This window comes from Panthera uncia, assembly GCF_023721935.1.
Source record: "Panthera uncia isolate 11264 chromosome B3 unlocalized genomic scaffold, Puncia_PCG_1.0 HiC_scaffold_2, whole genome shotgun sequence".
Lineage (NCBI taxonomy): Eukaryota > Metazoa > Chordata > Mammalia > Carnivora > Felidae > Panthera > Panthera uncia.
In genome coordinates, this window is record NW_026057583.1 from 881,549 (window position 1) to 903,685 (window position 22,137).

At 50.8% G+C, this 22,137-nt stretch overlaps 2 protein-coding genes across 4 annotated transcripts in view; both read right to left on the reverse strand.

The window, feature by feature from the left end:
* Positions 1-4,711, reverse strand: part of AP3S2 (adaptor related protein complex 3 subunit sigma 2) — a 57,966-nt gene extending 53,255 nt beyond the window's left edge. For 2 of the 3 annotated variants that reach the window (XR_007454170.1, XM_049614285.1), the window contains exons 1-3: positions 4,565-4,708; positions 1,320-1,411; positions 844-955 (exon numbers count right to left, since the gene is read on the reverse strand). Coding sequence is in view for 2 of the 3 variants with exons in the window: in XM_049614285.1 (XP_049470242.1) it covers positions 844-955; positions 1,320-1,411; positions 4,565-4,633 (273 nt within the window). In the remaining variant the exon portion in view is untranslated. Of the gene's footprint in view, positions 1-843; positions 956-1,319; positions 1,412-4,564 lie in introns of all 3 variants that reach the window. The other variant, XM_049614286.1, reaches the window with a different exon arrangement.
* A 4,240-nt stretch (positions 4,712-8,951) lies between these two features.
* Positions 8,952-21,052, reverse strand: ARPIN (actin related protein 2/3 complex inhibitor). Its single transcript, XM_049614284.1, has 6 exons — positions 20,670-21,052; positions 19,349-19,424; positions 15,947-16,079; positions 12,741-12,947; positions 12,188-12,351; positions 8,952-11,264 (listed from the first exon to the last, which is right to left on the reverse strand). The coding sequence occupies exons 1-6, from the start codon at positions 20,759-20,761 to the stop codon at positions 11,256-11,258; spliced, it is 681 nt and encodes a 226-aa protein (XP_049470241.1). The 5' UTR covers positions 20,762-21,052; the 3' UTR covers positions 8,952-11,255.
* Between the last annotated feature and the right edge of the window lie 1,085 nt (positions 21,053-22,137).

Here is a 22,137-nt window from a genome sequence, read left to right on the forward strand (position 1 = left end):
GCCTATTTCTGGCCCAGGGCTCCTAAGTGATAAAGGAATTTGGAATTTCCTAAGTGATAAAGGTGTCTTGTTTATGTTAAGGTAACTTCTGGAAAGCACCTAAAGATGGGGGCCGGTTGCCAGGAAAAACAACCATTCAATCAGAGGATCAGAACTTTCAGTCCCACCCCAGATCTTCAGAAAAACCCAACAGGACAGGGTTTGGGAGCTTCCAGGTTAATGGAGATGGGAGAAAGTGGCCTGACTGGAAAGGGCATAAAAGCTCCATGCCCTTTCCCCTTTCCTTGCCCTGTGCATCCTTTTACAGTACGCTGGTAATCTAGTAAGTACAATGTTCTTCTAGAGAGTTCTATAAGCCCTTCTAGCAAATTAATCAAACCGAAGGAGGATGTCATGGGAACCTCTGATCTACAGCCAGCCAGTCAGAAGCACAGGTGACAGACAACCTGGACTTGTGAGTGGTGTCGTGTCTATCTATCTCCAGGTAGATGGCGTCAGAACGGAGTTAAATTTGTGGGACACCTGCTCGTTTGTGGGACACCACAGAGAACTGAGCTAACTGCTAGGTGGTGTCGGGGAAAGAAAACAGACAAATTGGAGTTGGGTGTCAGAATCATACCTGAAAACCAAGGGCAGGGAGAGAGCTGGGTAGAAACCAAGGAGTCCAAAAGTTCTAAGAGTTTTCACGGGTTGCTAGGAGCTTTCTTACAGTACCGTATGGTGGACACCCGGCAACTCTTACCAGTGTCAATAAAGAGACTGACAACAAGACCTACAGGATGGTTACGCAAAAATCCAGTGCGAATTCTTTACTGGCTGCCATCATTAGCTGACTACACATACCTGGATGAGGTCCAAGATTCCAAGTTCACTCTCGGATGAATCCACACAAAACACAAAGTACAGTGTAGCATAGTGCCGATAGATGAGTTTGTAGTCGGAGCCACCAATCAAACTGTGGAAAATGGGAAACATTTAAATGGCTGTATCCAAACTAAACACATGTCCAAGAAACCCTGTGCCAAAGAATGAGAACGGGCTCAACAGAAAGGGGAGGATGGGCCAAACAATAGGCCATTTCTCCCAGGGGACCAGCAACCAAGTTTGGCCGAGATGCCTAAAGCCCCTTGACCTCACCTTTTCTTCTGCCATCTTCCCAGGAACCAAACCTCTAGATGAAGCACAACCAAGCAACAGCTTCCAAAGGGAAGTGGGACTCTTCCTGGGCAGCTCAGGCACCCACCCGACACTTGAGGAAACAGCGACGAAGGCCACCCAATAGTAGACGTGTGGGTAGAAAACTGAAACCCATCGTTTACCTTCCACCTTCCAAGAAGTTACAGATGTTGTCATCTCGCTTGAGAACTAGGTGGAAGGTCTCTCGGACAATCTGCTGTTGAATTTCTTCTGGCTGTGGAATAAAATGAATAAAGTGACTCAGTGGGGAGGCTGAAAAACTACATTCTATGGATGGAGATACACAGGGAGAGAAATGCTTCCAAGCAGGGAATTATCGGAACATTTGGTACCAGTTTTCAGAAAAAAAAAAAAATAAGGAGTAAAGAAAAAATAAAAGGGAAATCTATGGAAAAATAGATTAAGACTCAGTTACAGGAATTAAGATAGGGTATATTTACCTAGATATCTAGACACTAACCATTATTGTCCTGATAGGTAAAGTGATACTTCCTTATAGTTAACAACCAAGGAAAGGAGAACTGATCAACTCTCCTAAAAGATCAAAGAATAACTAGAAGAGCAGTCCTGGAATATTTTGTCTTCCCCTAGAAAACATCTATGCCAACGTCAATAGGTCTAACCCTTCAAGGAGGTCAAGATGTAATCATGTAACTTTGTTTTTAAAAACCGAATTTTCCATCTTTTGCACTGGTAATATGGTATAATGGGGTGTTACCAACAAAGTATTACTGAGGAAGACAGAAAAAATTCTATTTACAGATTAGAATTTGGAATAGAGTTATACTTTTTTTTTTTAACTACTATATACAAGAAAGCTCAACTGTAATAACATCTCTTGATAACTTACACTGATTTCTATTTATACAGAGGAGGTTCACAGTAAGTATGGTTTTAAAAAAGGATGATGGCAGGAAGAAACTAATCATTAAGACAAAAGTAATAAAAAGCTCTAGACCAGTGACCTGGGAATGATATCAAAATACAGGTTCCAATTTAGTAGGTTTGGGGTAAGTCCTGAGACTGTATCGCATTCCAGGGGATACCAAAGCTGCTGGTTTGGAGATCACACTTTGAGTAGCAAAGCTTAAGAAAATCTTCAGACCGGACTTGCCCTTAGAGTCAGAAACTAGACTGAAGTAATGCTAATGCCTTCTTTCTACAGCACTGAATCTGTTTGAAATCACCAGTTATTTAAAAGAAAGAGAACCAAACAAGAAGATGTCATTGTGAAATTACTTTTCAGAACTTTGACTCAACATGGACATACAGTGGCCCTCTGTTATTTACTGAATGAATGAAGACTAGTCACTATAAGTCTGAGTACGCCAGGATGCTGTAAAGGATTAACTCTGCGTACTTGGAAACAGAAAACGTGCTAAGCATCAGCACTTTTTTAAGCTGACCAAAACAGCTTTCAAACCAAACAAAGCCTTTTACCTGACCCTAGGTGGAAATGGCCACAGAGGGAAAGTGGTATGAAACAGTAAAGCTAACTAATTTCTGATTTCAACAAAAAGACGGACTACCACTTGCTTCCAAGCCTCAAGTACTTTAACAGTCCCGCATATCTTTTAGTACTCTGCAGTTTTCAAGGTCAACTTTCACTCACGGGCTAACGTGGTTCTCATGAAACTCCTATGTTCTCTAAAGGTTTACAAAAGGCGAATAAGAACACGCCAAGATGTTCATTAGAGGAATGGAAAATTAAAACCACAGTGAGAACCCACTTTACACCCATTATAGTATTTTTATTCAAAAAGATAATAACAAATGTTGATAGAGAGGTGGACAAATTGGAACTCCTATACACTGCTGATGGGAATGTAAATTGGTGCAGCCACTGTGGAAAACAGTTTGCCAATTCCTCCAAAGGTTCACCATAAAGTTACCTTATGGCCCAGCAATTCTACTCCTAGATTTATAACCAGGAGAAATGAAAACATGTGCACAGAAACACTTGTACATGAATGTTGATGGCAGCATTCTTCACAAGAGCCACAGGTAGAAACATCAGCTGATGGACAATCAAAATGTGGTATATCCATACAATGGAATTTAACTTGGCAATAAAGAAGAATGAAGCATGAATACATGCCACAAGTGGGATTAACTTTAAAAACATACTAAGTGAAAGAGGCCACATATTGAATACCATTTATATCAAATGTCCAGAATAGGCAAATTGAGAGAAGCAGAAAGTAGACTAGTGGTTGCCTAGGGCTAAAGGAGCTAAAGAAGAAATTGGGAATGACTGCTAATGGGTAGTGGTTTCTTTTTGCGGAAATGGAAATGTTCTAAAACTGACCGTGGGGATGGTTCCCCAACTTTGCAAATGTACTAAAATCCACTGAACTGTATGCTTTAAACGTGAACGTTTTATGCTTTAAAGGTGAACGACATGTACGTGATTTATTTCTCAATAAATACCTAAAAAAAGAAAAAAAAAAAAGAAAAATTCACACACACACACACACACACACACACACACACAAATGCAAATACAAACTAAATGGTTGTAGTGAATGATCGTATTTTTATCTGGAAATAATTATTAAATGTAATCCAGCTTAAAAATTCTATGAAAAAGTAAAATTATTTTGTTCATTCCTATTTCACACACACACACACACACACACACACACACACAAAGGGAAGTAACACAAGGTCAATAGACACAGGGGTTAAAAAAAAAAAAAAAAAAGGTGAGCTGAGGCCCGAACAGTTTTCTGACTTTTAACCCTCTTGCGTTTCACCGATGATGTATGGAACATTTCTGAAACCTCGCCGCGAAGAAATACAACGCTGGGGGTCAGGAGACAAAGAATGATGTTTGTTTTCCCAGAGGAGTTTCTGGGGAAACTCAAATTTCCGTGATCGTTTATGGAGCCCTCACGCGGCAGCCTTTATAATTTCTCACCGTTTCCCACTTGGAAGCTGACTTTCTTCAACTCTACAGAAGGAAGGGTATCCAGTCCCTGGGCAGTCCCACCCAGCACTGAAGCAAAATAATCCCAAGAAAGCACGTTTCCAGATCTTTGGGCTAAAGCAAAAACTTTAATAAGCTGCATATTTCTTCCTACTCGTACGACCAACAAGATTAAAGGGGCTTAGATGGGTGAAGTTTTCAATGGGGCACACCCCCCCCCCAGCCGTCCTTTAGAGAGCCCCGAGACGCAAGGAGAAATGTCACTAAACGGCAGAGAGATGCAGGGGTAGGACGTGAGGCCCGACGCCGACCCCGGTCCCGCAAGGAGGGTGACGGGTGTGAGGGTCACGCCCGGTGCGGGAGCCCGAGGTGGGGCCGGAGGGAGGGAGGGGGGCGCGGACGCTCTGCAGGGACGTGACGAGGCTGGGCCGCACTCACGAAACGCTGGTAGAAGCGGACCAGCCGCGGCTTCCCGTGGTTGTTGAAAACCAGAATCGCTTGAATCATCTTTGCCGGCCACGTTCCTTTCAGCGCCGGCGGCCCCCACAAAGCATCTACTTCCGCCACAACACGGCCACTTCCGCTTGGTGCGCTGCTGAGCGCGGCCGGCGGAAACGTGCCCCGGCGCCCAAGGGGCCCGGCCGCGAAGAGTCCGGCTTCCCGGCACCGCAAGGAGAAAGCGCCAGGGTGTGCTAGCGGGGAGGGGGCGGGGGTCGGGCCGCTGCGGACCCCGAGGCTGGGCAGCGTCGTCACCTCGGCTGGCACCGGTTTGCCAGTCAGGGGCTGGCCAGGGCGCGAACCCGGATCTCTTGCCGTTCGGCCGGCGGGACCGCTTGCTGCAGAATCTCGGGCGGAGCACGTCGGGAAAGCAGATCCCGAAGCCGAAGTCCCTGACAGCAGCCGCGCCCCCGGGCGACTGGGCGGCGGGGGGCTCCCTGTTTCCCCGTCTCCCCTTCTCCCCGTCCACGCGAAACGTGCAGTCCTGCCTCTCCCCTTAACACTTGCAGAACGGTTCGCAGCGTGGAGATACCAGCCTATTTAGCCGTTGCCCGCTTAGGGAACGTGAAGTTCATTTTTGATTTTCAGTACTATATACATAACAACGCTGCAGGCAATATTAATGCCTGCTGGTGCAAAAGGGCCGTTTCTCCACGGTGGGTAGCGAGTGTTGGAATTAAGGAATCTTCAGCGCAAATCCATGTGACGATCCCAAATTTGTAGATTTCCTTTCTTCTTTTAATGACTTGGGGTGAGGTGGAGCACGGTCCTTTGTTGCAGTTATAGAGCTGCGAATAGGAATCACCTGTCCAAAGGACTGTTCTGCAGTGGGGAGCAAAAACCTTTGCGATATGTAGAACATGAGGCCCAGCATCTACGGTTTTGGAATTTATAATAAAAGGATTGTGGGATGTGTGAAAAGCCTCAAGAATGTTCATCTCAGCAATGTTAACTGCAGGGAAAAACGGGACACACACTAATCATTCCGAAACGAGATGATCCTTAAATGCATTGTTCTATCTGCAAATGAGGAATATTAAATGGTCATTAAAAACAATGTGAGGGGCGCCTGGGTGGCCGAGTCATTTAAACCTCTGACTCTTGGTGTCTGCTTGGGTCATGATCTCAGTTTGTGGGTTCGAGCCCCGTGTCCGGCTCCCCGCTGAGTGTGGAGCCTGCTTGGGATTCTCTCTCTCCCTCTGGCTGCCCCACCCCTGCTCATGCTGTCTCCGTCTCTCTCAAAATAAATAAACTTAAAAAATAATAATGTTGTGAAAGGTTTATGGGATAAATGTTCATGACATATCTAAGTGAAAAGATCAAAGTATGTACATGGATACCCCACTTTGTAAAAGACTGTAAGTAGATACACTAAAATATAAATAATAATTGTGTCTCATGGAACGGCAGCATCACAAAGGGTTCTGCACGGGCCACGGTAACAACACTGCCCTGGTTAGAACCCTAGCTCTGTTGACCACCTGGGCCCCTCGGGCAAGTGTCCTCATCCGTAGAACAGGCGTGGTATCAGTTTCGTTTACTGTAATACTAGACTTTTTTCTACTTGAAAAAAAAAAAAAACTATTCTCCTTAGACGGTTATAAACACAAAATTCGTTACTGTTTGTCACCACGTGGAGCATGGCATGTAACTGAGTTCCTACACAAGCGATTTCAAAAACGGTGGTGAAATTGTTATGTTTTTCATTTTTTGAATTTTCTAAAATACAAGAGTCTTACTCTTGTAGCCAGATTTTTTTTTTAAACTTAAACCCAAAGGCAGTCAATGCACACTGAAACTTGACGAAATGTTTCAAATGTTGAGGCAGAATATCAAAATTCTAAGACAAGAGTAATGAGGGGTACCTAGCTCTACAAAACCTTAAAGCCGCCTATGATAGTTCAAATCGTCACTACAGGGAGACTTATTGAAATGTAATAACTTAGGTATAAAATGACTTTAGGGGCGCCTGGGTGGCTCAGTCAGTTAAGTGTTGAGCTTCCGACTTCGGCTCAGGTCATGATCTCATGGTTCATGGGTTCGAGCCCCATCAGGCTCTGTGCTGACAGCTCAGAACCTGGAGCCTGCTTCAGATTCTGTGTCTCCCTCTCTCTCTGCCCCTCCCCTGCTTGTGCTCTCTTTCTCTCTCAAGATAAATAAACATTTAAAAAAATTGTTTTAAATAACTTTAGTATATGATATAGGAGACATCCTAACTTCAGAGGGGGAAGGAATCCAATAACTATGTTGAGATTACTGGTTAGCCATTTGAAAATAATTATCTTGCTTATCTTACTTCCTACCCTTTCACAATTAAAGGCAGAGTGGATTAAGGAGTTAAATGTAAAACCATATAATAACCAAAATGGAAGAAACAGAAATTGACAATATCTAACATCTGAAAGGAGAATATAAGCTTAGAAGCGATACAAATCACAAAAAGTCAACAGATAGCTCTATACAAAGATTTTTATGTTTGTAAAAAATCCCCTTTTTTAAAAACAAAAGAGGTTGTTAAAATACGGTAAATGGTTATATTTAAAATATAAATAACCGAAAGCCCCCCCCCCAAGTATATAAACAGGCAAAGAAATTGAGGAAGCAAAGAGGAAATATATCTAGGAAATGAACATGAAAAAAAAGTTTAAGTTCACTATTAACGGGGGAAAAAGCTAATCAAAATTTAAGATTTAAATTTAAGTTTGGGGCCCAGTCGGTTAAGCTGCTGACTTTGGCTCAGGTCATGATCTCACGGTCTGTGAGTTAGAGCCCCGCATCAGGCTCTGTGCTGACAGATCGGAGCCTGGAGCCTGCTTTGGATTCTGTGTCTCCCTCTCTCTCTGCCCCTCCCCAGCCCGCACTCTCTCTCAAAAATAAACGTTAAAAAATTTTTTTTAATAAAAAAACTTGTTTTATTTTTACCTGATCAAATATCATTTTTTAAAATGTTATCACACTCAATTCTGGCAGGGGAAGCATGAAAATGGGTCTCTCCTACATTGCTGGTGAAATTATAATTTAGAATAACCCTTTGGGAAAGCAAATTTGATGATCTAAAAAGACCTTCACAAAAAACTCCTAAATTCCCAGGAATCTGACTTGCGGGAATCTGTCCCTAAAGAAATAACCCCAAGATACAAAAATATGGCATGGTGGGGGTGGGGAAGAGAGGGCAGGAGGTGGGGTAGGGTGGGGGAAGCTGTATGGGTGAGACTGAGGGAACTATATAATCTAAAACAGTTGTATATAATTATATAACAGTATATAACCTAAAACATTAATTATTTTAGCTCCAAATAGGAATCAATTACCCCCAAATTGGGCAGTGACAGAGCTATGAGAAGGCAGTCAATCTTAAAAAACAATGGTTATGAAGACTGTGTAGCAACATGGAAAGCGATCATACAACACTAATGGAAAAAGGATTATGGAATTTTATGTGTAGGTATGGTATGACAGCAACCATGTCCAGAACTTGCATATTCCATGGGCGGGCCACTCCCCCACCTCCGCTCTGCAGGTGTTCTTCTGTTGCTGGGAAGTCCCTTTCCTCCTCCACCTGAATTTCTGTCCTGTCCGCTCCCGCCGTTATACACCAAACCACTCTAGCCCCGTCGCTGTGAAACTGTAGCAGCCCCAGTTGGATTCGTTACTCTCAGGTTCTCTGCAGTCAAGTGATCTTGGATATAAACAAATCAAATCTTATCACTCTCCCCAGAATCCCTGGCTTCCAGGAAATTAAGGATAAAGTCCCAAAGTACTTAATGTGATAAAGATGCCAAGGCTGACCTCCAGCCTCATCTCAAACGACTTCTACTCATTCTCTGAGCTCCAGCCACAAGGACCCTTCCCTTCCTCCCTTCCTCTCCACCTTCCTTCCTCTCCACCCCTCCCCCCGCCCCCCCAAGACACCAAAGCCATTTGTTGTCCAGGTCTTCCCCTATCGACACACTGGCCCTCCTTTTTTGGAATGGTGACCTGCCTATATGACCTTGCCATACCCTTTGGCCACGGTGCTTTGGGCAGCAGGATCCCTTCACAGGGTGCCTCTAGTCAATATCCCCAGTCCTCGGGGCGCCTGGGTGGCGCAGTCGGTTAAGCGTCCGACTTCAGCCAGGTCACGATCTCGCGGTCCGTGAGTTCGAGCCCCGCGTCAGGCTCTGGGCTGATGGCTCGGAGCCTGGAGCCTGTTTCCGATTCTGTGTCTCCCTCCCCCTCTCCCCCTCCCCCCCTCCCGTTCTTGCCCCCTCCTTCCCCCCCAAAAAAAAAAAAAAAAAAAAAAAATGTTAAAAAAAAAAAAAAATCCTTATTAAAAAAAAAAAATATCCCCAGTCCTCTTGCTGCTTAACCACTTCCCTGGCCATCCCCATGGTGGAGGTTCCAGCCAGCCCCATTCAGACACAGGATACCAGGGAGGCACCTTCTATAATGGTTGAGGTCAAAGGTCACAAGGATCTGAACTAAGAAAAGGGCAACAAGAACAGAAGAGATCTATGAGCAGCCCAGTGACCCATGACTTCAGGTGGCCCCAATGGAGCGCTAATCCCAAACCTCACAGTCATATCATCGAGCACTGGCTCAAATATGCAAGAAGGTAAATGAAAACTGGAATCAAGATAATAACTGCTGGAGGCATAATATTACCTGCTCAACTGCTAATCAGTAGGACTGACTTCAGCCTGGGCAGGTCAGCAGTCAAGGATTTAGACAAGTTCCCTCAAGTCTAGGAATATAACCCTACTTCACAGGGCCAGGACTCCTCGGGCCCCTGAATTCAAGGTCCTTCTATAGGCCAAGGAAGCAAAGGACAGGGGAAGGAACATAAGCTTTGCTTTGGACATCTCTGGATTTGAATTCTGGCTGTTTCACCTATTAGCTGTGACTCTGGGCCAGTTGCTTCAACCTCTCTGAAGCCCCCTTTCTTCCCTGTTACATACACGTGGAAGCAGAATAAGCCAGTAAAGAATACAGAGTTTGAAATCTGAGTGCCTGGGTTTAAAGTCCTCTCTCCTCTATATACTACGGATGGAGCCTGTAAGTTTCAAAATCATACAAAAAAAAAAAAAATGGGAATAATAATCACATGCACCTTAAAAAATAATCACAGGTACCTCATGGGATTGCTGTGAAAAGTAAGATTTTGCCAGCGCTGAGCAAATATAAGTTTCCCCCACTATGCAAAAAGTACAGCAATCCTATGAAACTTTTTATAAACTGAAATGGTAGAAAGTGAAGAAACAATGGGAAATTTTTTGAGCATTCACTTAGGCTTTCCTGAAACCTTAGGGCACATCTTGCTAACGCATGCCCATAATCGACTGAGGTGAAGCAGGTGCTCATAGACAGTTCAAAGCTATGGGGGCTGGATGCCGAGTGTCATTCCCAGGGAAGGAGACTCATGGGGCCACTCTCGCTGCTTGGGGTGTGCCCAGCCTCTGTAACGGCTCGCGGCAAAACAAATGCTGAACACAATTTTCAGTTTTTGCCTTTTCTCATAAAAATGAAAACCCCCTTCAGATTGCTTTCGGTTAGCAAAAACAGGTACTAAGGTAGGTCTGTCATAAAAGCCAAGGGTCATAACACGAACTTTCTTAAAGCGGGGGACATCTGTACTAGCATCAGGAAGCGGGCTGTAATTATTAACACGGAAAGCATCTAGTGCTGTGTTTGATACATCAGGGGACTCGTCACCGCCCCCTCTTGTCCCCGAGGCAAGCAGGACCCACATGCCACCACGTCTGTGCCCATTCTTGGGACGTGTAGAAGTCAATTCCACATCTCGTCACAGATCTGGGTGTGGGCCCACTACCCAGCAAGGAAATGTTCATGATCAAAAAGACACGGCTTCCTTCTTACAGGATCACCGCTCAGTTGGAAGACTGTTCACACCTGACGTAACCCAGTCAGCATAAAGGAATCCTTTTCTGAAAATTTACTCATTCGAAAAAAGTTCTCAAAGTACAAAAAATGAAGACAAAGATGTTATCAAAATGTGGCCTGGTAGAGTGAGTCTGAAAGGTAGGGATCAGCCAGCCATACCTGTGAATGTGCTAGGCCTCCCAGAGAGCAGCCCCAGGAAAGCAGCCAGGGAGGTCAGGAGACAGGAGCCCCCCGTGTGGCAGAGAACCAGAGGGGGGATAAAGAATTGGCAGCTGTAGGGGAAGAAAAGGGCACATGGGGGAAAGGGAGGTGTGAACGGGAGAGCAGAGGCTACACCACTGGGCACTGGGGAAAAGCGACAGGTGTGCAGGGAAGGCAAGAAATACAACAAGGACAGAGGAAGGAACACCTGAGGCACTCTGCATGCAGATGAGGGACATTCCCCAAGTCTACGCCAAGACCAAGTTCAATTCCTCTGACTGCCCAGGGGGGGACCCATCCACTGCCTGCCTCTAGAAACAAGGCTGCCACTCAGGGCAAGGGCCACCATGAAAATATCTAGAGACGGGCCCACCATGAGCCACAGCATGGGGCCCCCACTGCTCATGTCACGGTCTGGGATTTGGTTTTAGCAACGCTTATTCAAAGGGTATTCCATGGCGGCTGTAGGGAAGAACCAGGTAAGCCGAGCTCCAGAGTAGACGTTGATGGAAGAAATTCTCAGCAGCGCTGGTGGGACCCAGAGGCGACCTCAGTCATCCTGCGAGTTAAGTAAAGAGGTGTGAAGAGAGCACATTTCATGAAAGTCTTCTACAAGGCATCAGACAAACAAGGGTTCAACCGAGTGGTACCAATGGGGCCCTCGGCCATCCTCCTTGGCTATCCCTCATTAGAGCTGGCCCAAGGAGCTGGCCTGGCAGCCCTGATTATTTTTCATTCCGAGACTCCCTTTAGTAAGACAAAGGGGAATCCAGACCCTCTACTCTTCCTGCCCTGCTTTCTCTGGCAAATGTCATCATTTGCCATGGGTGAATAACCCATTTTTCAGTGACTTTGTTGTAAATGTTCAATTTGGGGCCTTTTGACATCAAACTTTCAGGTGAAATATGCTTCAGGAAAACACATCAACTGCAGATAGGCTAAGGATGGACTGGGGGGGATGATCCTTGGCAGAAAAAAAAAAAAAAAAAAAAAAAACCCAGTAAAGACCAAGCCAGGCATTTTTCAAGCCACTTGGGGCAGGAAGCCAAGAACAAAGGAAGAAAAAAAAAAAAAAAAAAAAAAAAAGCTCACTCAGCTCAGCTGCCACAACATGGCTAATGTGTTCACTTGAAGTGATAATGTTTGGAGATGTAATGGCATCAGGTTTCCCCGGTTTCCCTGTGAATTCCATTCTTTCCAGCCCTTGCTTTTATCCATCTTTGGAACTTTCTTGTGGATTGGCACGGTTCAGACCTACCGAAAAGAAAGGTCTCTCAGGTTGTCACCCTTCTTGCCTCGAAAGGAGTTTTCCCGAGGCTAACACATTCTCAGAAATTCCATGAACACCAAAGCTGGGGGGGGGGGTAAAATTGATGCTGCCGTGTCCTTGTCCTACACCCAACCACAACCTACATGTACGAAGCTCCCGCCAAAAGATAAACCGTACCAATGCCAGGCCCATAGACATCTCTCTCGACCTACCCACTCCTCGTCCTCTGCCCCGTCCCCCTGCTCTCGGATCTCCGCCGTGGCCTCCTCCGAAGACTTTTGGGCCATGATGTTGTCCGTCCAGGATGCTCCTGTCTTTCCATCACCAGCGAAATTACACTTGGTCACTGTTCCAGCCTCAAGTTTGGCTAATGACTCTGAAAGAAGGGAAGAAGTTGAACGGCTTGTCTTTCTATAGTGGTAAAATAGTGGGGGGCCGGCCTGCTCTGCTGGGTACCCTAGGCCCGGGTTAAACCACTGCTCTCTTCAGTGCCCTCAGGAAGGCCCTGAGTGTGACCCCCAAGGCACTAAATAGGAGAGGTCACCCTAGGGAACCACGGGATTGGGCGGCACCCCAGGATCCAGAGTGTCTAGGCTGCTGGCCCCAGGGCACTTGTCCGGAGACTTAGGAAGAAGTCTCGGGAATAAGCAGACCTGGCCCACTCACGTGGGTTCTCAGCAGGTGGGGTGGAGAGCCCTAAACAGGAGGCCGGGAACCGCTATGGGCCATGGGGACACGAGACCACGTCAGGGCTGCACTGCTCACCCAGGAAGGGGCCGTCGCCTCGGGTTTTCAGCCGTACCCCGATCCCCAGCTCGAGCTCCATCGCCCCCATCTCTGACTCGGGCATCCAGAACGCCACCGTCTGGTCGGGGGTGAGGCTCTCCGTCAGCGCAAGCAGTTCTGGCTTTTGTACCAGGCTCTTCAGCGCCTCGGGCGTGAGTCTGTCCGTGTCCCCCGCAGCTTCCACCTCTGCAGGCACACAGCACAGGAGGGTCACAGCAAGCACTCAGGGAGGGTCTTTTGGGAGCCAGGGGAGACCTGAGTGTCTGACGTGCCCACAACCACCTGAAGGCAGGGCTGTGCGGGCCCGCGGTGCCAGGAGTCATCGAGGCTGTCCTGGCAGGTGACTTCTGGCCCCGGGCTCTGGAGCCAGGCTGCCTGCTGCACATCTGCTCACAAGCCACGTGAGCACGTGCAAAGGTGACTCAACCTCTCTGTGCCTGACAACGAGGGATAAAAAGGGTACCTAATGACAGGGCGGACATGAGGTGTAAACGAAATGACACCCGTGAAGCACTTAGCACAGAGTCGGGCACGTGGTAAACCCCCAATGAGCGTAAATGTTTTCATTATCCCTTTTTTTTTACACGGGAGAAAACGATGGCTTAGAGAGGTTAGGTGATCTGCCCAAGGTCACACAGCTGGTCAGCGGAGGAGGCAGGATTCAAACCCTCTACAAAATTCTGCCTCCGCACGGATTTCCCCCTGCCTAGACAGGGTTCTTCTCCCCAGGCTCTCAGGATCTCCTGGCTGGGCTGGGGTCTGTGGAAGGAGCAGCGAACTACGGGGTCCACATACTCTCCCCTGGCCGGCTCACCCCAGCCCCGGCAGAGCTCGGAGGCTCAGGGGGGGGATCCCAACAGCCTCACCTACCTGCCCTGAATGTCCCAAATCTGCAGATCCCGGGTCGGGTCCGGCGGGGGGCGTGGGGTGGGATGAGGTGATGGTCCGAGACTGAGAAGTGAGGCCTCACAGGGCTGGGAGGACTCACAGGCCCCAAGAGCCCAGGAAGGTGTGCACAGCCACCCCAGCTCAGCAACTCGGCGCGGGCTGGCAGGCTGGCCTCTCCACGCCGAGAGCCAGGGGCAGCGAGAGTAGCGCACCAGCCGTGGAGGCCGGACCCTGTTCCATTCAGGGTGTAAAACCTTGCCAGGTTCTGTCGGGGACGCCCTCTCGGGTTCCCCAGACGCCGCGCTCCCACCAAGGCCTTTCAAACTGCTCCTGGTTCCTCAGCCCTCACCCCGCCCAACGTCCCTCAGACAAACCACCTCTCACCTCCACTCCCCAAGGTCACGGAAGCCCGAGGTGGGGTGCCTTCCCGAATTCTGGCTTTGACACCCACTACTCCAGACCCCCCTCTCCCCGAGTCACTGGGAGCACTTCACTGTGAGCCCACTGGATGCTCCACGGTCCTGGCCTTGCTGGGCCTCAGGCAGCACCTGACCCCACTGCTACCCCCCCTCAGAGAGACACATGCTCCCACTTCCCTCAGACCTCTGCAGGGGTCCCTCCTCTGGTTCCTAGTGGGCTCCTGCCTGGCCTCCCGGGTGACTCCATATCCACTCTCACAGCTTCCGTACTTGCAATGTGTGATGGGCCCTAAACGTGTGCCACCAGCCCCGCCTCCTTCCTGGGTTCCAGCATTGTGCCTCCAAGGCCCCAGCGGGCATCATCCTCTACCTAGAGGTGCAACCACGTGTCCCAGACAGAACTCTTCTCCTCACACCTGCGCCTGAGCCCAAACCCCAGGGCCGTCCCTGACCCCTCTCTCACTCTCCCCGTCTCCAAACACTGAGGCCGCTGTGCCTCCTCTGTCCCGAGTCTCTCCAGTCTCTGTATCCTCACTGACAGGACCTTAATCTGGCCACCACAGCCTCCTAACAGGCCTGCTGGTCCCCCCTGGGATTTTTGTTAAGTTTACTTATTTTATTTATTTATTTTTTTAGGAATCTCTACACCCAACATGGGGCTTGAACTCACAATCCTGAGATCAAGAGTCACATGCTCTTCTGACTGAGCCAGCCAGGCACCCCTCCCCCTGGGAGGGGCTTTATTTATTTTTTTAAGTTTATTTATTTATTTTGAGAGAGGGAAAGAGCATACTTGAGCAGGGAAGGGGCAGAGAGAGAGGGGGAGAGAGACAATCCCAAGCAAGCTCTGCACTGTCAGTGCAGAGCCCAATGTGGGGCTCAAACTCACGAACTGTGACATCATGGCCTAAGCTGAAGTTGGATGCTTAACCCACTGAGCCACCCAGATGCTCCCCGCTCCACCCCGGGATTTTTTAAAACCGTTCTAATCACATCCCTGCCCTACTTAAAACCACTCACAACAGGACTCCCTTGCATTCTCGATCAGGCATCCTTCCGGGGCCCTTCTCCACCTGGCCCCTGCCTCCCTAAAGGCTTCTCCTCACCTGCATCAGGAGCCCCCAGTTCCCAGCATGCTTTGGCCTGCAACCCCCTCCTGCAACACCTTTCCAAACCCCAGCACCCTGCTGATTCCTGCTTTCCTTTCAGCTTTTTGCACTGGTGTTCCCCCCTCCAGGCCCGCCCCCGACCGTGCCTGCCTGGGCCCAGAGCCCCTCCTCTGTCCTGTCCATCTCCTCTAAGGGACTGAGGACATCTCGAATGCAGGTCCAAATCTTGTTTGTCCCTGTGGTCCCTGGACCCTGGCATGTGGCTCAGGGCCTGGCAGAGGGTAGATGCTCATTAAATATTCAGAGAATGAACGGACAACTGAAATTATGAATGAATAAACTGATAGAGGGATGGAAGGATTCTCACTCAACCTCCAAACCTTCTTCCACAGACAGCAAAGCGGTCCCTGTAGAGCCACAGTTGGAAAGAGGAAGGAGGTCCAAGGGCCTAAGAATCGTATGGAATTTGGGCAGGAAGATGAAGGCTGCCAGGGGCCTGGCCTGGGCTCTGCACAAAGGCAGTGAGAGCCCAGAGCCAGGTTCTCGGACGCCTCTGCCAGGCTGCAGGAGTCAGGCCAGCCAGGCCCCTGGGATTGAGGTGGGGCACTGGGGATCCTCTGAGTGAATGAGGGGCAGGAGGAGTCCGGCCAGCAGGCCCCCAGGCCAGACACGGACTCCAAGGCTGAGCGGACACTCATTAGGGACCAAGAGACACAGCAAGGCCACAGGGTGGGAGGGCCCTGAGGGAGGAAGGACGGAAGATACCTACTGTAGGACGACATGAGGAAGCCCGTGTTCACCTTCTTGGTGGCACTGAAGTTGGGCTCGATTTCGTTTCCCTTGGGGTCGAACTTCCGGCGATGGATGCGACTGGGCCGGATGTAGAGCACGTAGTAGCGCTCCTGGGGCCGGAGACAGGGAGGGCGCTGTTTCACTCCCCCCACCCTCCAACACACACTCCCCACAGGGCTCCGCTGCGAGCCCCCCAGCCGCCCCCTCCACCCCGAATCCCACCTCAGCTCCCAAAGATATTCCAGTTGGGCAGATGCCCCCCCCCCATATTCGCTCATTTATCCAATCACGTGCTCAGTACGCACCTGCCTCACATAACGAAGCATGCGTGCTCCTTGCGGCCGTGAGACGGCAGGCCCCCCGCCTGACCCCAAAGTCCCCACACGGCCAGAGACACAAAGCACATACAGAAAACCATAACCCAAGCACCGAGGACCCCAAATACCATGATGCAGGAGTGGAGGAGGGCAAGGGTCATAGAAAGGGCACTGAGGGGCGCCTGGGTTGCGCAGTCGGTTAAGCGTCCGACTTCAGCCAGGTCACGATCTCACGGTCCGTGAGTTCGAGCCCCGTGTCGGGCTCTGGGCTGATGGCTCGGAGCCTGGAGCCTGTTTTGGATTCTGTGTCTCCCTCTCTCTCTGCCCCTCCCCCGTTCATGCTCTGTCTCTCTCTGTCTCAAAAATAAATAAAAAACATAAAAAAAAAAAATTAAAAAAAAAAAAAAAAAAAGAAAGGGCACTGAAAGCTCCGAGGGAGGGCGGCCATTATGCCGCTTCCGACACGTGTTGGACCTGGGGCTAATCCCTCCTAGCCTCAGTTTCCCCTGTTGCGTCGGGACAACGTGCTGTCTACTTTCAGAAACGCGGCAAGGGCTCGATGAGATACTAGACGCAAGCACAGTGTAAAACGTAAAGGGTGCTGCAAATGCTGTTTGCCAGCTACTCTGGCCAAAGCGGGTGGGTCACATGCTCCTGGACACTGGAGAAGAGGAATCCACCTCCTGGCAAGGTCTCAAAGCATGGAGAAACCTGCAGCTTCCGGGGAAAAGGGAGTAGGGAGAATATTAAAAGCCTGGGACAGGTACGAAATAAAAGTCAAGGTCTGGTGCGCATGTCTGAGCAACAGAGGCTAGTCAGAGGCCTCGTGGGAGCCCAGGCTGGGAAAGCAAGTAGCACTGGTTTGAAATGGGCCTTGAGTTGGTATTTGGAGTTTGGACTATACCTGATAGACAAGAAGGAATCCCAAAAGGTTTGTGTGTGCGTGTGTGTGTGTGTTTTAAATATTCTTCAACATTTATTTTTTGAGAGCGAGAGAGAGAGAGAGAGAGAGAGAGAGACAGAGTGTGAGTGGGGGAGGGGCAGAGAAAGAGAGGGAAACACAGAATCCGAAGCAGGCTCCAGGCTCCGAGCTGTCAGCACAGAGCCCGACATGGAGCTCGAACTCACAAACTGTGAGATCATGACCTGAGCCGAAGTCAGACACTTAACCGACTGAGCCACCCAGGCACCCCATGAGGGAATCTCGAAAGGTTTTTGAACAACAGTGAGACCCTCCAATATGTCTTTCAGGAAACAAGTGACCGGCAGGGCAAGAATGAGCGTTGGGGGCAGCTGGAAGGTTTGATGAGGACAGGCTAATTTTCTGAGGCCCCATCAGCCTAAGGCCAGTAGAAAGAGAAAGGGGAGGGGTGGGAAGGGATGGCCAAGGTAGAAGGACCAACAGGACCAGGCACTGCTTCCCGGGGGGAGGCTGGAGGAAGAGACAGTAGAGGTTTGCAGGGGTCTAGTGCATTATCATCAGAAGGGAGAACTCAGAGAAGGCAAGTGTGGGCAGGGCTGACAGAACGCTCTGCCCCAAGGGCAGCGGAGGGAGGCCGGTCCCACATCAGCCTGGAGCTACTGCTGGCCCTGCCAGGCAGGCTGGCTGGGGGCTCCGGACTGCTGTGTCCACCCTGCTGGCTGGCACCCTAAGGAGGGGGGTGGATGCAGCAAAACACCTCTTGGGCGAAACTGGTGCCGAGCTGGGAGTGGAGGCTTTTCCCGGGGCTGCAAGGCAGCAGCGGGCTCTGAGCCCCTGGGACGAGCTCAGCTTTAGAGAACAAGGAGATAAGGTGGTCAGCACACCGAGTGGGGCTGTTAGAAAGGGGGTGGAAATTCAAAACTAGGGCTCAGGAAAGACACGGGCAAGTATCGGAGGGTGAGCAGTGGGTGTGTCTGTGGAGACCTGAGATGGCGTGGTGATGGAGGGCACGACCCCAAGGGTGTGAGGGGGCAAGCGGACAAGGGCACGGACATGGGAACTGAAGCCCCAGGCGGGGTCAGCAATGCAGACTTAATGTGGAGGCTGGACAAAGGCCCAGAACACAGCTACCCTCCTCCCACCCCAACGTCCCTGCCTGTATGCACGAGGAGGCCCAGGTCCACAGCAGTGACCTGCTTTCTAAAAACCCCACATTCCAAAGTGCCCAGCCACACACAGTGCTGCTCAAAGACGAGCGAGCCCAGGCCAAGAGAGCCACCACTTTGCAAATGGAGAACTTTAGGTCTCCTTTCAACAACAAACTCCACCAGTACATTTTCAATGATTCAGGGGCGCCTGGGTGGCTCAGTTAAGTGTCCGACTTCAGTTCAGGTCATGAACTCACGGTTTATGAGTTCGAGCCCCGCGTCGGGCTCTGTGCTGACAGCTCAGAGCCTAGAGCCTGCTTTGGATTCTGTTCCTTCCTCTCTCTCTGCCCCTCCCCCACCTCTCTGTCACAAAAATAAACATTAAAAAAAAATTAAAATGAATCAATTCCAAAAAATTCAAAGGTGACATGACCTCCCAGGAACAAACCTGGTCCCCAAAAGGGGAAGGTCACTGCTGACCCATCAGGCCCCAGGGCAGTGGGAGCTACCAGACCACTTCCAGAAGCCAGGAATCTGGGCCCTTGACCCTCCCAGAAAACAGAACCCCTCATCCTGCCCACCCAGCGAGGCTCCCAGCCCTTTAAACAGAAGCAATGGGACCTCTTTGGAGCACCTTCCAGCCCACACAGCACCCACAGCCTCAGTCCTGAACCGGTCACCTCACCCCTTCCTGCTCTCAAACCTCCCAATCCGAGCCCCACTCACCACTGGGGTTAGTGCTGATCTGTGTCCTCAGCAGGAACCCAGGCCCCGTCATCTGTCCTCTGCCCAACGCCAAAGTCACCTTTCCACTCAGTGGTCCCTTTCGGCTGCTATCGCCCCACCCACTCCCCACCTGCCCTGTGAGCCCCTCCCGGGAGGAACTGGACCCCAAAACTCAGCACTGATGTAGTCAAGCACCGGGAGATCTGCCGGTGGGTGAGGACCATGAAGGCAGCACCCTGCTAGTGTCCCCAGGAAAGCGTCCTCACCTTCCTACCACGGGCATCCAAGATGCTGTGCCGAGACACGTCCACCAGTTCTCCCTCCAGCAGGACGCCATTTCCCCTGGGGATGGAAAGAAGGGATCAGCTGGTTGTGTCAGTCCTCAGGGAAGAGGCGTAAGTTCAATGGCCCAGGGCAGAGTGTGCACTGGGATAGAAGCAAGGCCCCCAAGTGTCTCCTATTCACCTGACTCTCAAACGCTGAGGCACTGCCCAGAGAGTGGAAGGGACCTCCTCAAGGCTGCAAGACCAAGCTGTGGCCCCTCCTGCAAGGGGTTACTGTAACCAGAGCCTCAGTCTTCCTATCTACAAAATGGGAGAATAGCCACCTCACTCTGAGTCTTGTGATGATGATGACAGTGCTAAACTATTAAGTGCTTACCAAATAGAAAGGATTTTACTTCTTTATTTAATCAAACTTGAGGGAGGGGTCTAAGCTGCTGTAAAGGATCTTCCCTTTTCACCTGTTTTAAAACACTTTCTATTCCTCTTGTCATCCATATGCACTTAGAGGTGGCGAAACCCCAAACCAGAAGTTTTATGAGTAGCCCAAGATCGTGGGGTCCCTCGCAGAGAGTTCCTAGCTCCCCACTTCCCGCTTCTAGTTTTCACAAAACCTGGGGTTTCCCTTTTAGAGCCACAGAAATGGGAGAGGGCGGGGACACGGGACGGGATGGGGGAAACTCTATTACCTGCCCCTACCGACCCCTCACCTCCAGATTCCTTAGTGTTTGTACCTGCAGCTGGCATGGCCCACGTGTTCTCAAAACCTCTGCGTGGGCGACCGCAGGGCCTCCCCTCCACCCCATCCGGATCCGGATCCCACACGCGCCTCCAGGCAGGCATTGCCCTCCCGCGGCCGCGCCACGCCAGCTCCCCCGCGCCGTTGGGATCGCTCCACGCCTTCGTCCCTTCCGGGGCGGGAAGTGCGGCGGGCGGCCTGAACCAAGGCCCGCGGGCAGGGCGGCGAGGCAAGTGGCTGGGAGTTTTACAGTCGCGACAGGCAGGGGTAGAGACAAAGGTCGGTGCTTTCGAGCTCCGTTTGGGAGTCGGATCGAGACCCTCTCCCGACGCTACGGGGCGGGGGGCAGTGGGGAATTTTAAGCCGATCTGTGTTCTAAGGGTGCGCTCTGCTTGCAGGGCGGAGGGGAGCGCTGGGGGCGGGGGGCGGTGGCGGGTGGCTTTGGCCAGGTCTGCCTCCCCTCCCACCCGCACCCGGACCGCGGTCCCCTCCCCAATCCCGAAGCCCGGGTTCTAAACCGGGGCCGGAGGCGGCCCGAGAGGCAGGGGCAGAGCGCGGCGGGCCTACCCCTGGTGGGCGGCGGGGTCCCAGGCCCCCGGCAGCCGCGCGCTCCGCACCGCCTTGTTCCGGAGGGCGCTGTCGTGGTAGATGCGGCTCATGATGCGCACGGCCCCTGCGTCCGCAGGCCCGGCGCTCGGAGGCGGCGCGCGGGGTCGCGGGCTCGGCGCCGGGAGCGCGGAGAGCGCGCGCCGGGCCGCAATTCCCAGTCGCCGAGCCGGGAAGGGCGCGGCCCCGGGCGGGATTTAAAGGGGCCGAGCCCATTCCTGCCGCGGGACGGCGCGCGCGGGGAGGTGGGCTTCCGGGAAGACCCTCGGCTGGGGCCTTAGCGTGGACAGGGTGAAAGCCACGTCCTCCTCTTTCCCTCCCTCTTTCGCGTTGCTAGAGGGAGACCCCCCCCCCCGCCCCAACACACGTACAAAGGGGGAAACTGAGGCCCAGAGATCCTATAGGATCAGCTCCGGAAGCAGCAGGAATGGGGAAAAGAGAACAGCTCTCAGGGATGGCGGGCTGGTCGGCACAGAAGCTACTCTTGATGCTCCCACAGTGGCTGCGGAAGGGGTTCCAGGGATCTGAGCTTAGGCTTAGGTCAGAGCAAGGGCACATGGAGGTTTGTGCCCCAACTGTGTAAGGTTGGCCAAGTTTCTCAACCTCTCGGAGCTCATGCGACCTCCTTTATGGGGTCAGGATGAGAGAAGTAGTCAGGGTTAATTATCTCACTCTACAACATAGCATTTCCCCTCTCTGCCTTCCCACACAGCTCTTGAACCCCTCCCCAGCTCCCCACTGTCCACTGCCCAAGTAGGTAACAGTCTAGAGAGGCGTTTTTCCAGTGCAGGGCTCTGTTCTGACCCTGGGATTGTTGAAAAGTCTTGGTACTCTTGTTTGAGAATGGGCACTTGAACCGATTCATGGAGTTCATCTGTGGCCTCTGAGGGGGAGCATTCAAGAAGGCAGATACCTGGTTGCCCAAAATGAGCTGTTAGTGGTAGAAGCAGCCCCTCTCCCCACACACACATAAAGACTTGGGTGGGTCCTAGCGTTTTTGTTTTCAAGGACTCCTTCCTCCATTAAAAAAAAAATTGGGGGTGGGGGGCGCCTGGGTGGCTCAGTTCGTTGGGCGTCCGTCTTTGACTAGGTCATGATCTCACGGTTTGTGAGTTCAAGCCCCGCATGGGGCTCTGTGCCGACAGCTCAGAGCCTGGAGCCTGCCTTGGATTCTGTTTCCTTCTCTCTCTGCCCTTCCTCAACTTGTGCTCTGTGTCTCTATGTCTATCAACAAATAAATAAATGTAAAAAAAATTTTTTTTTCAATTAAATAAAATAAAAAAATTTTTTAGGGGCACCTGGGTGGCTCAGTCAATTAAGCGTGGACTTCAGCTCAGGTCATGATTGCGTAGCCCCATCAGGCTTTGCGTAGCCCCATCAGCTGTGCTGACAGCTCAGAGCCTGGAGCCTGCTTGGGAGTCTGGGTCCC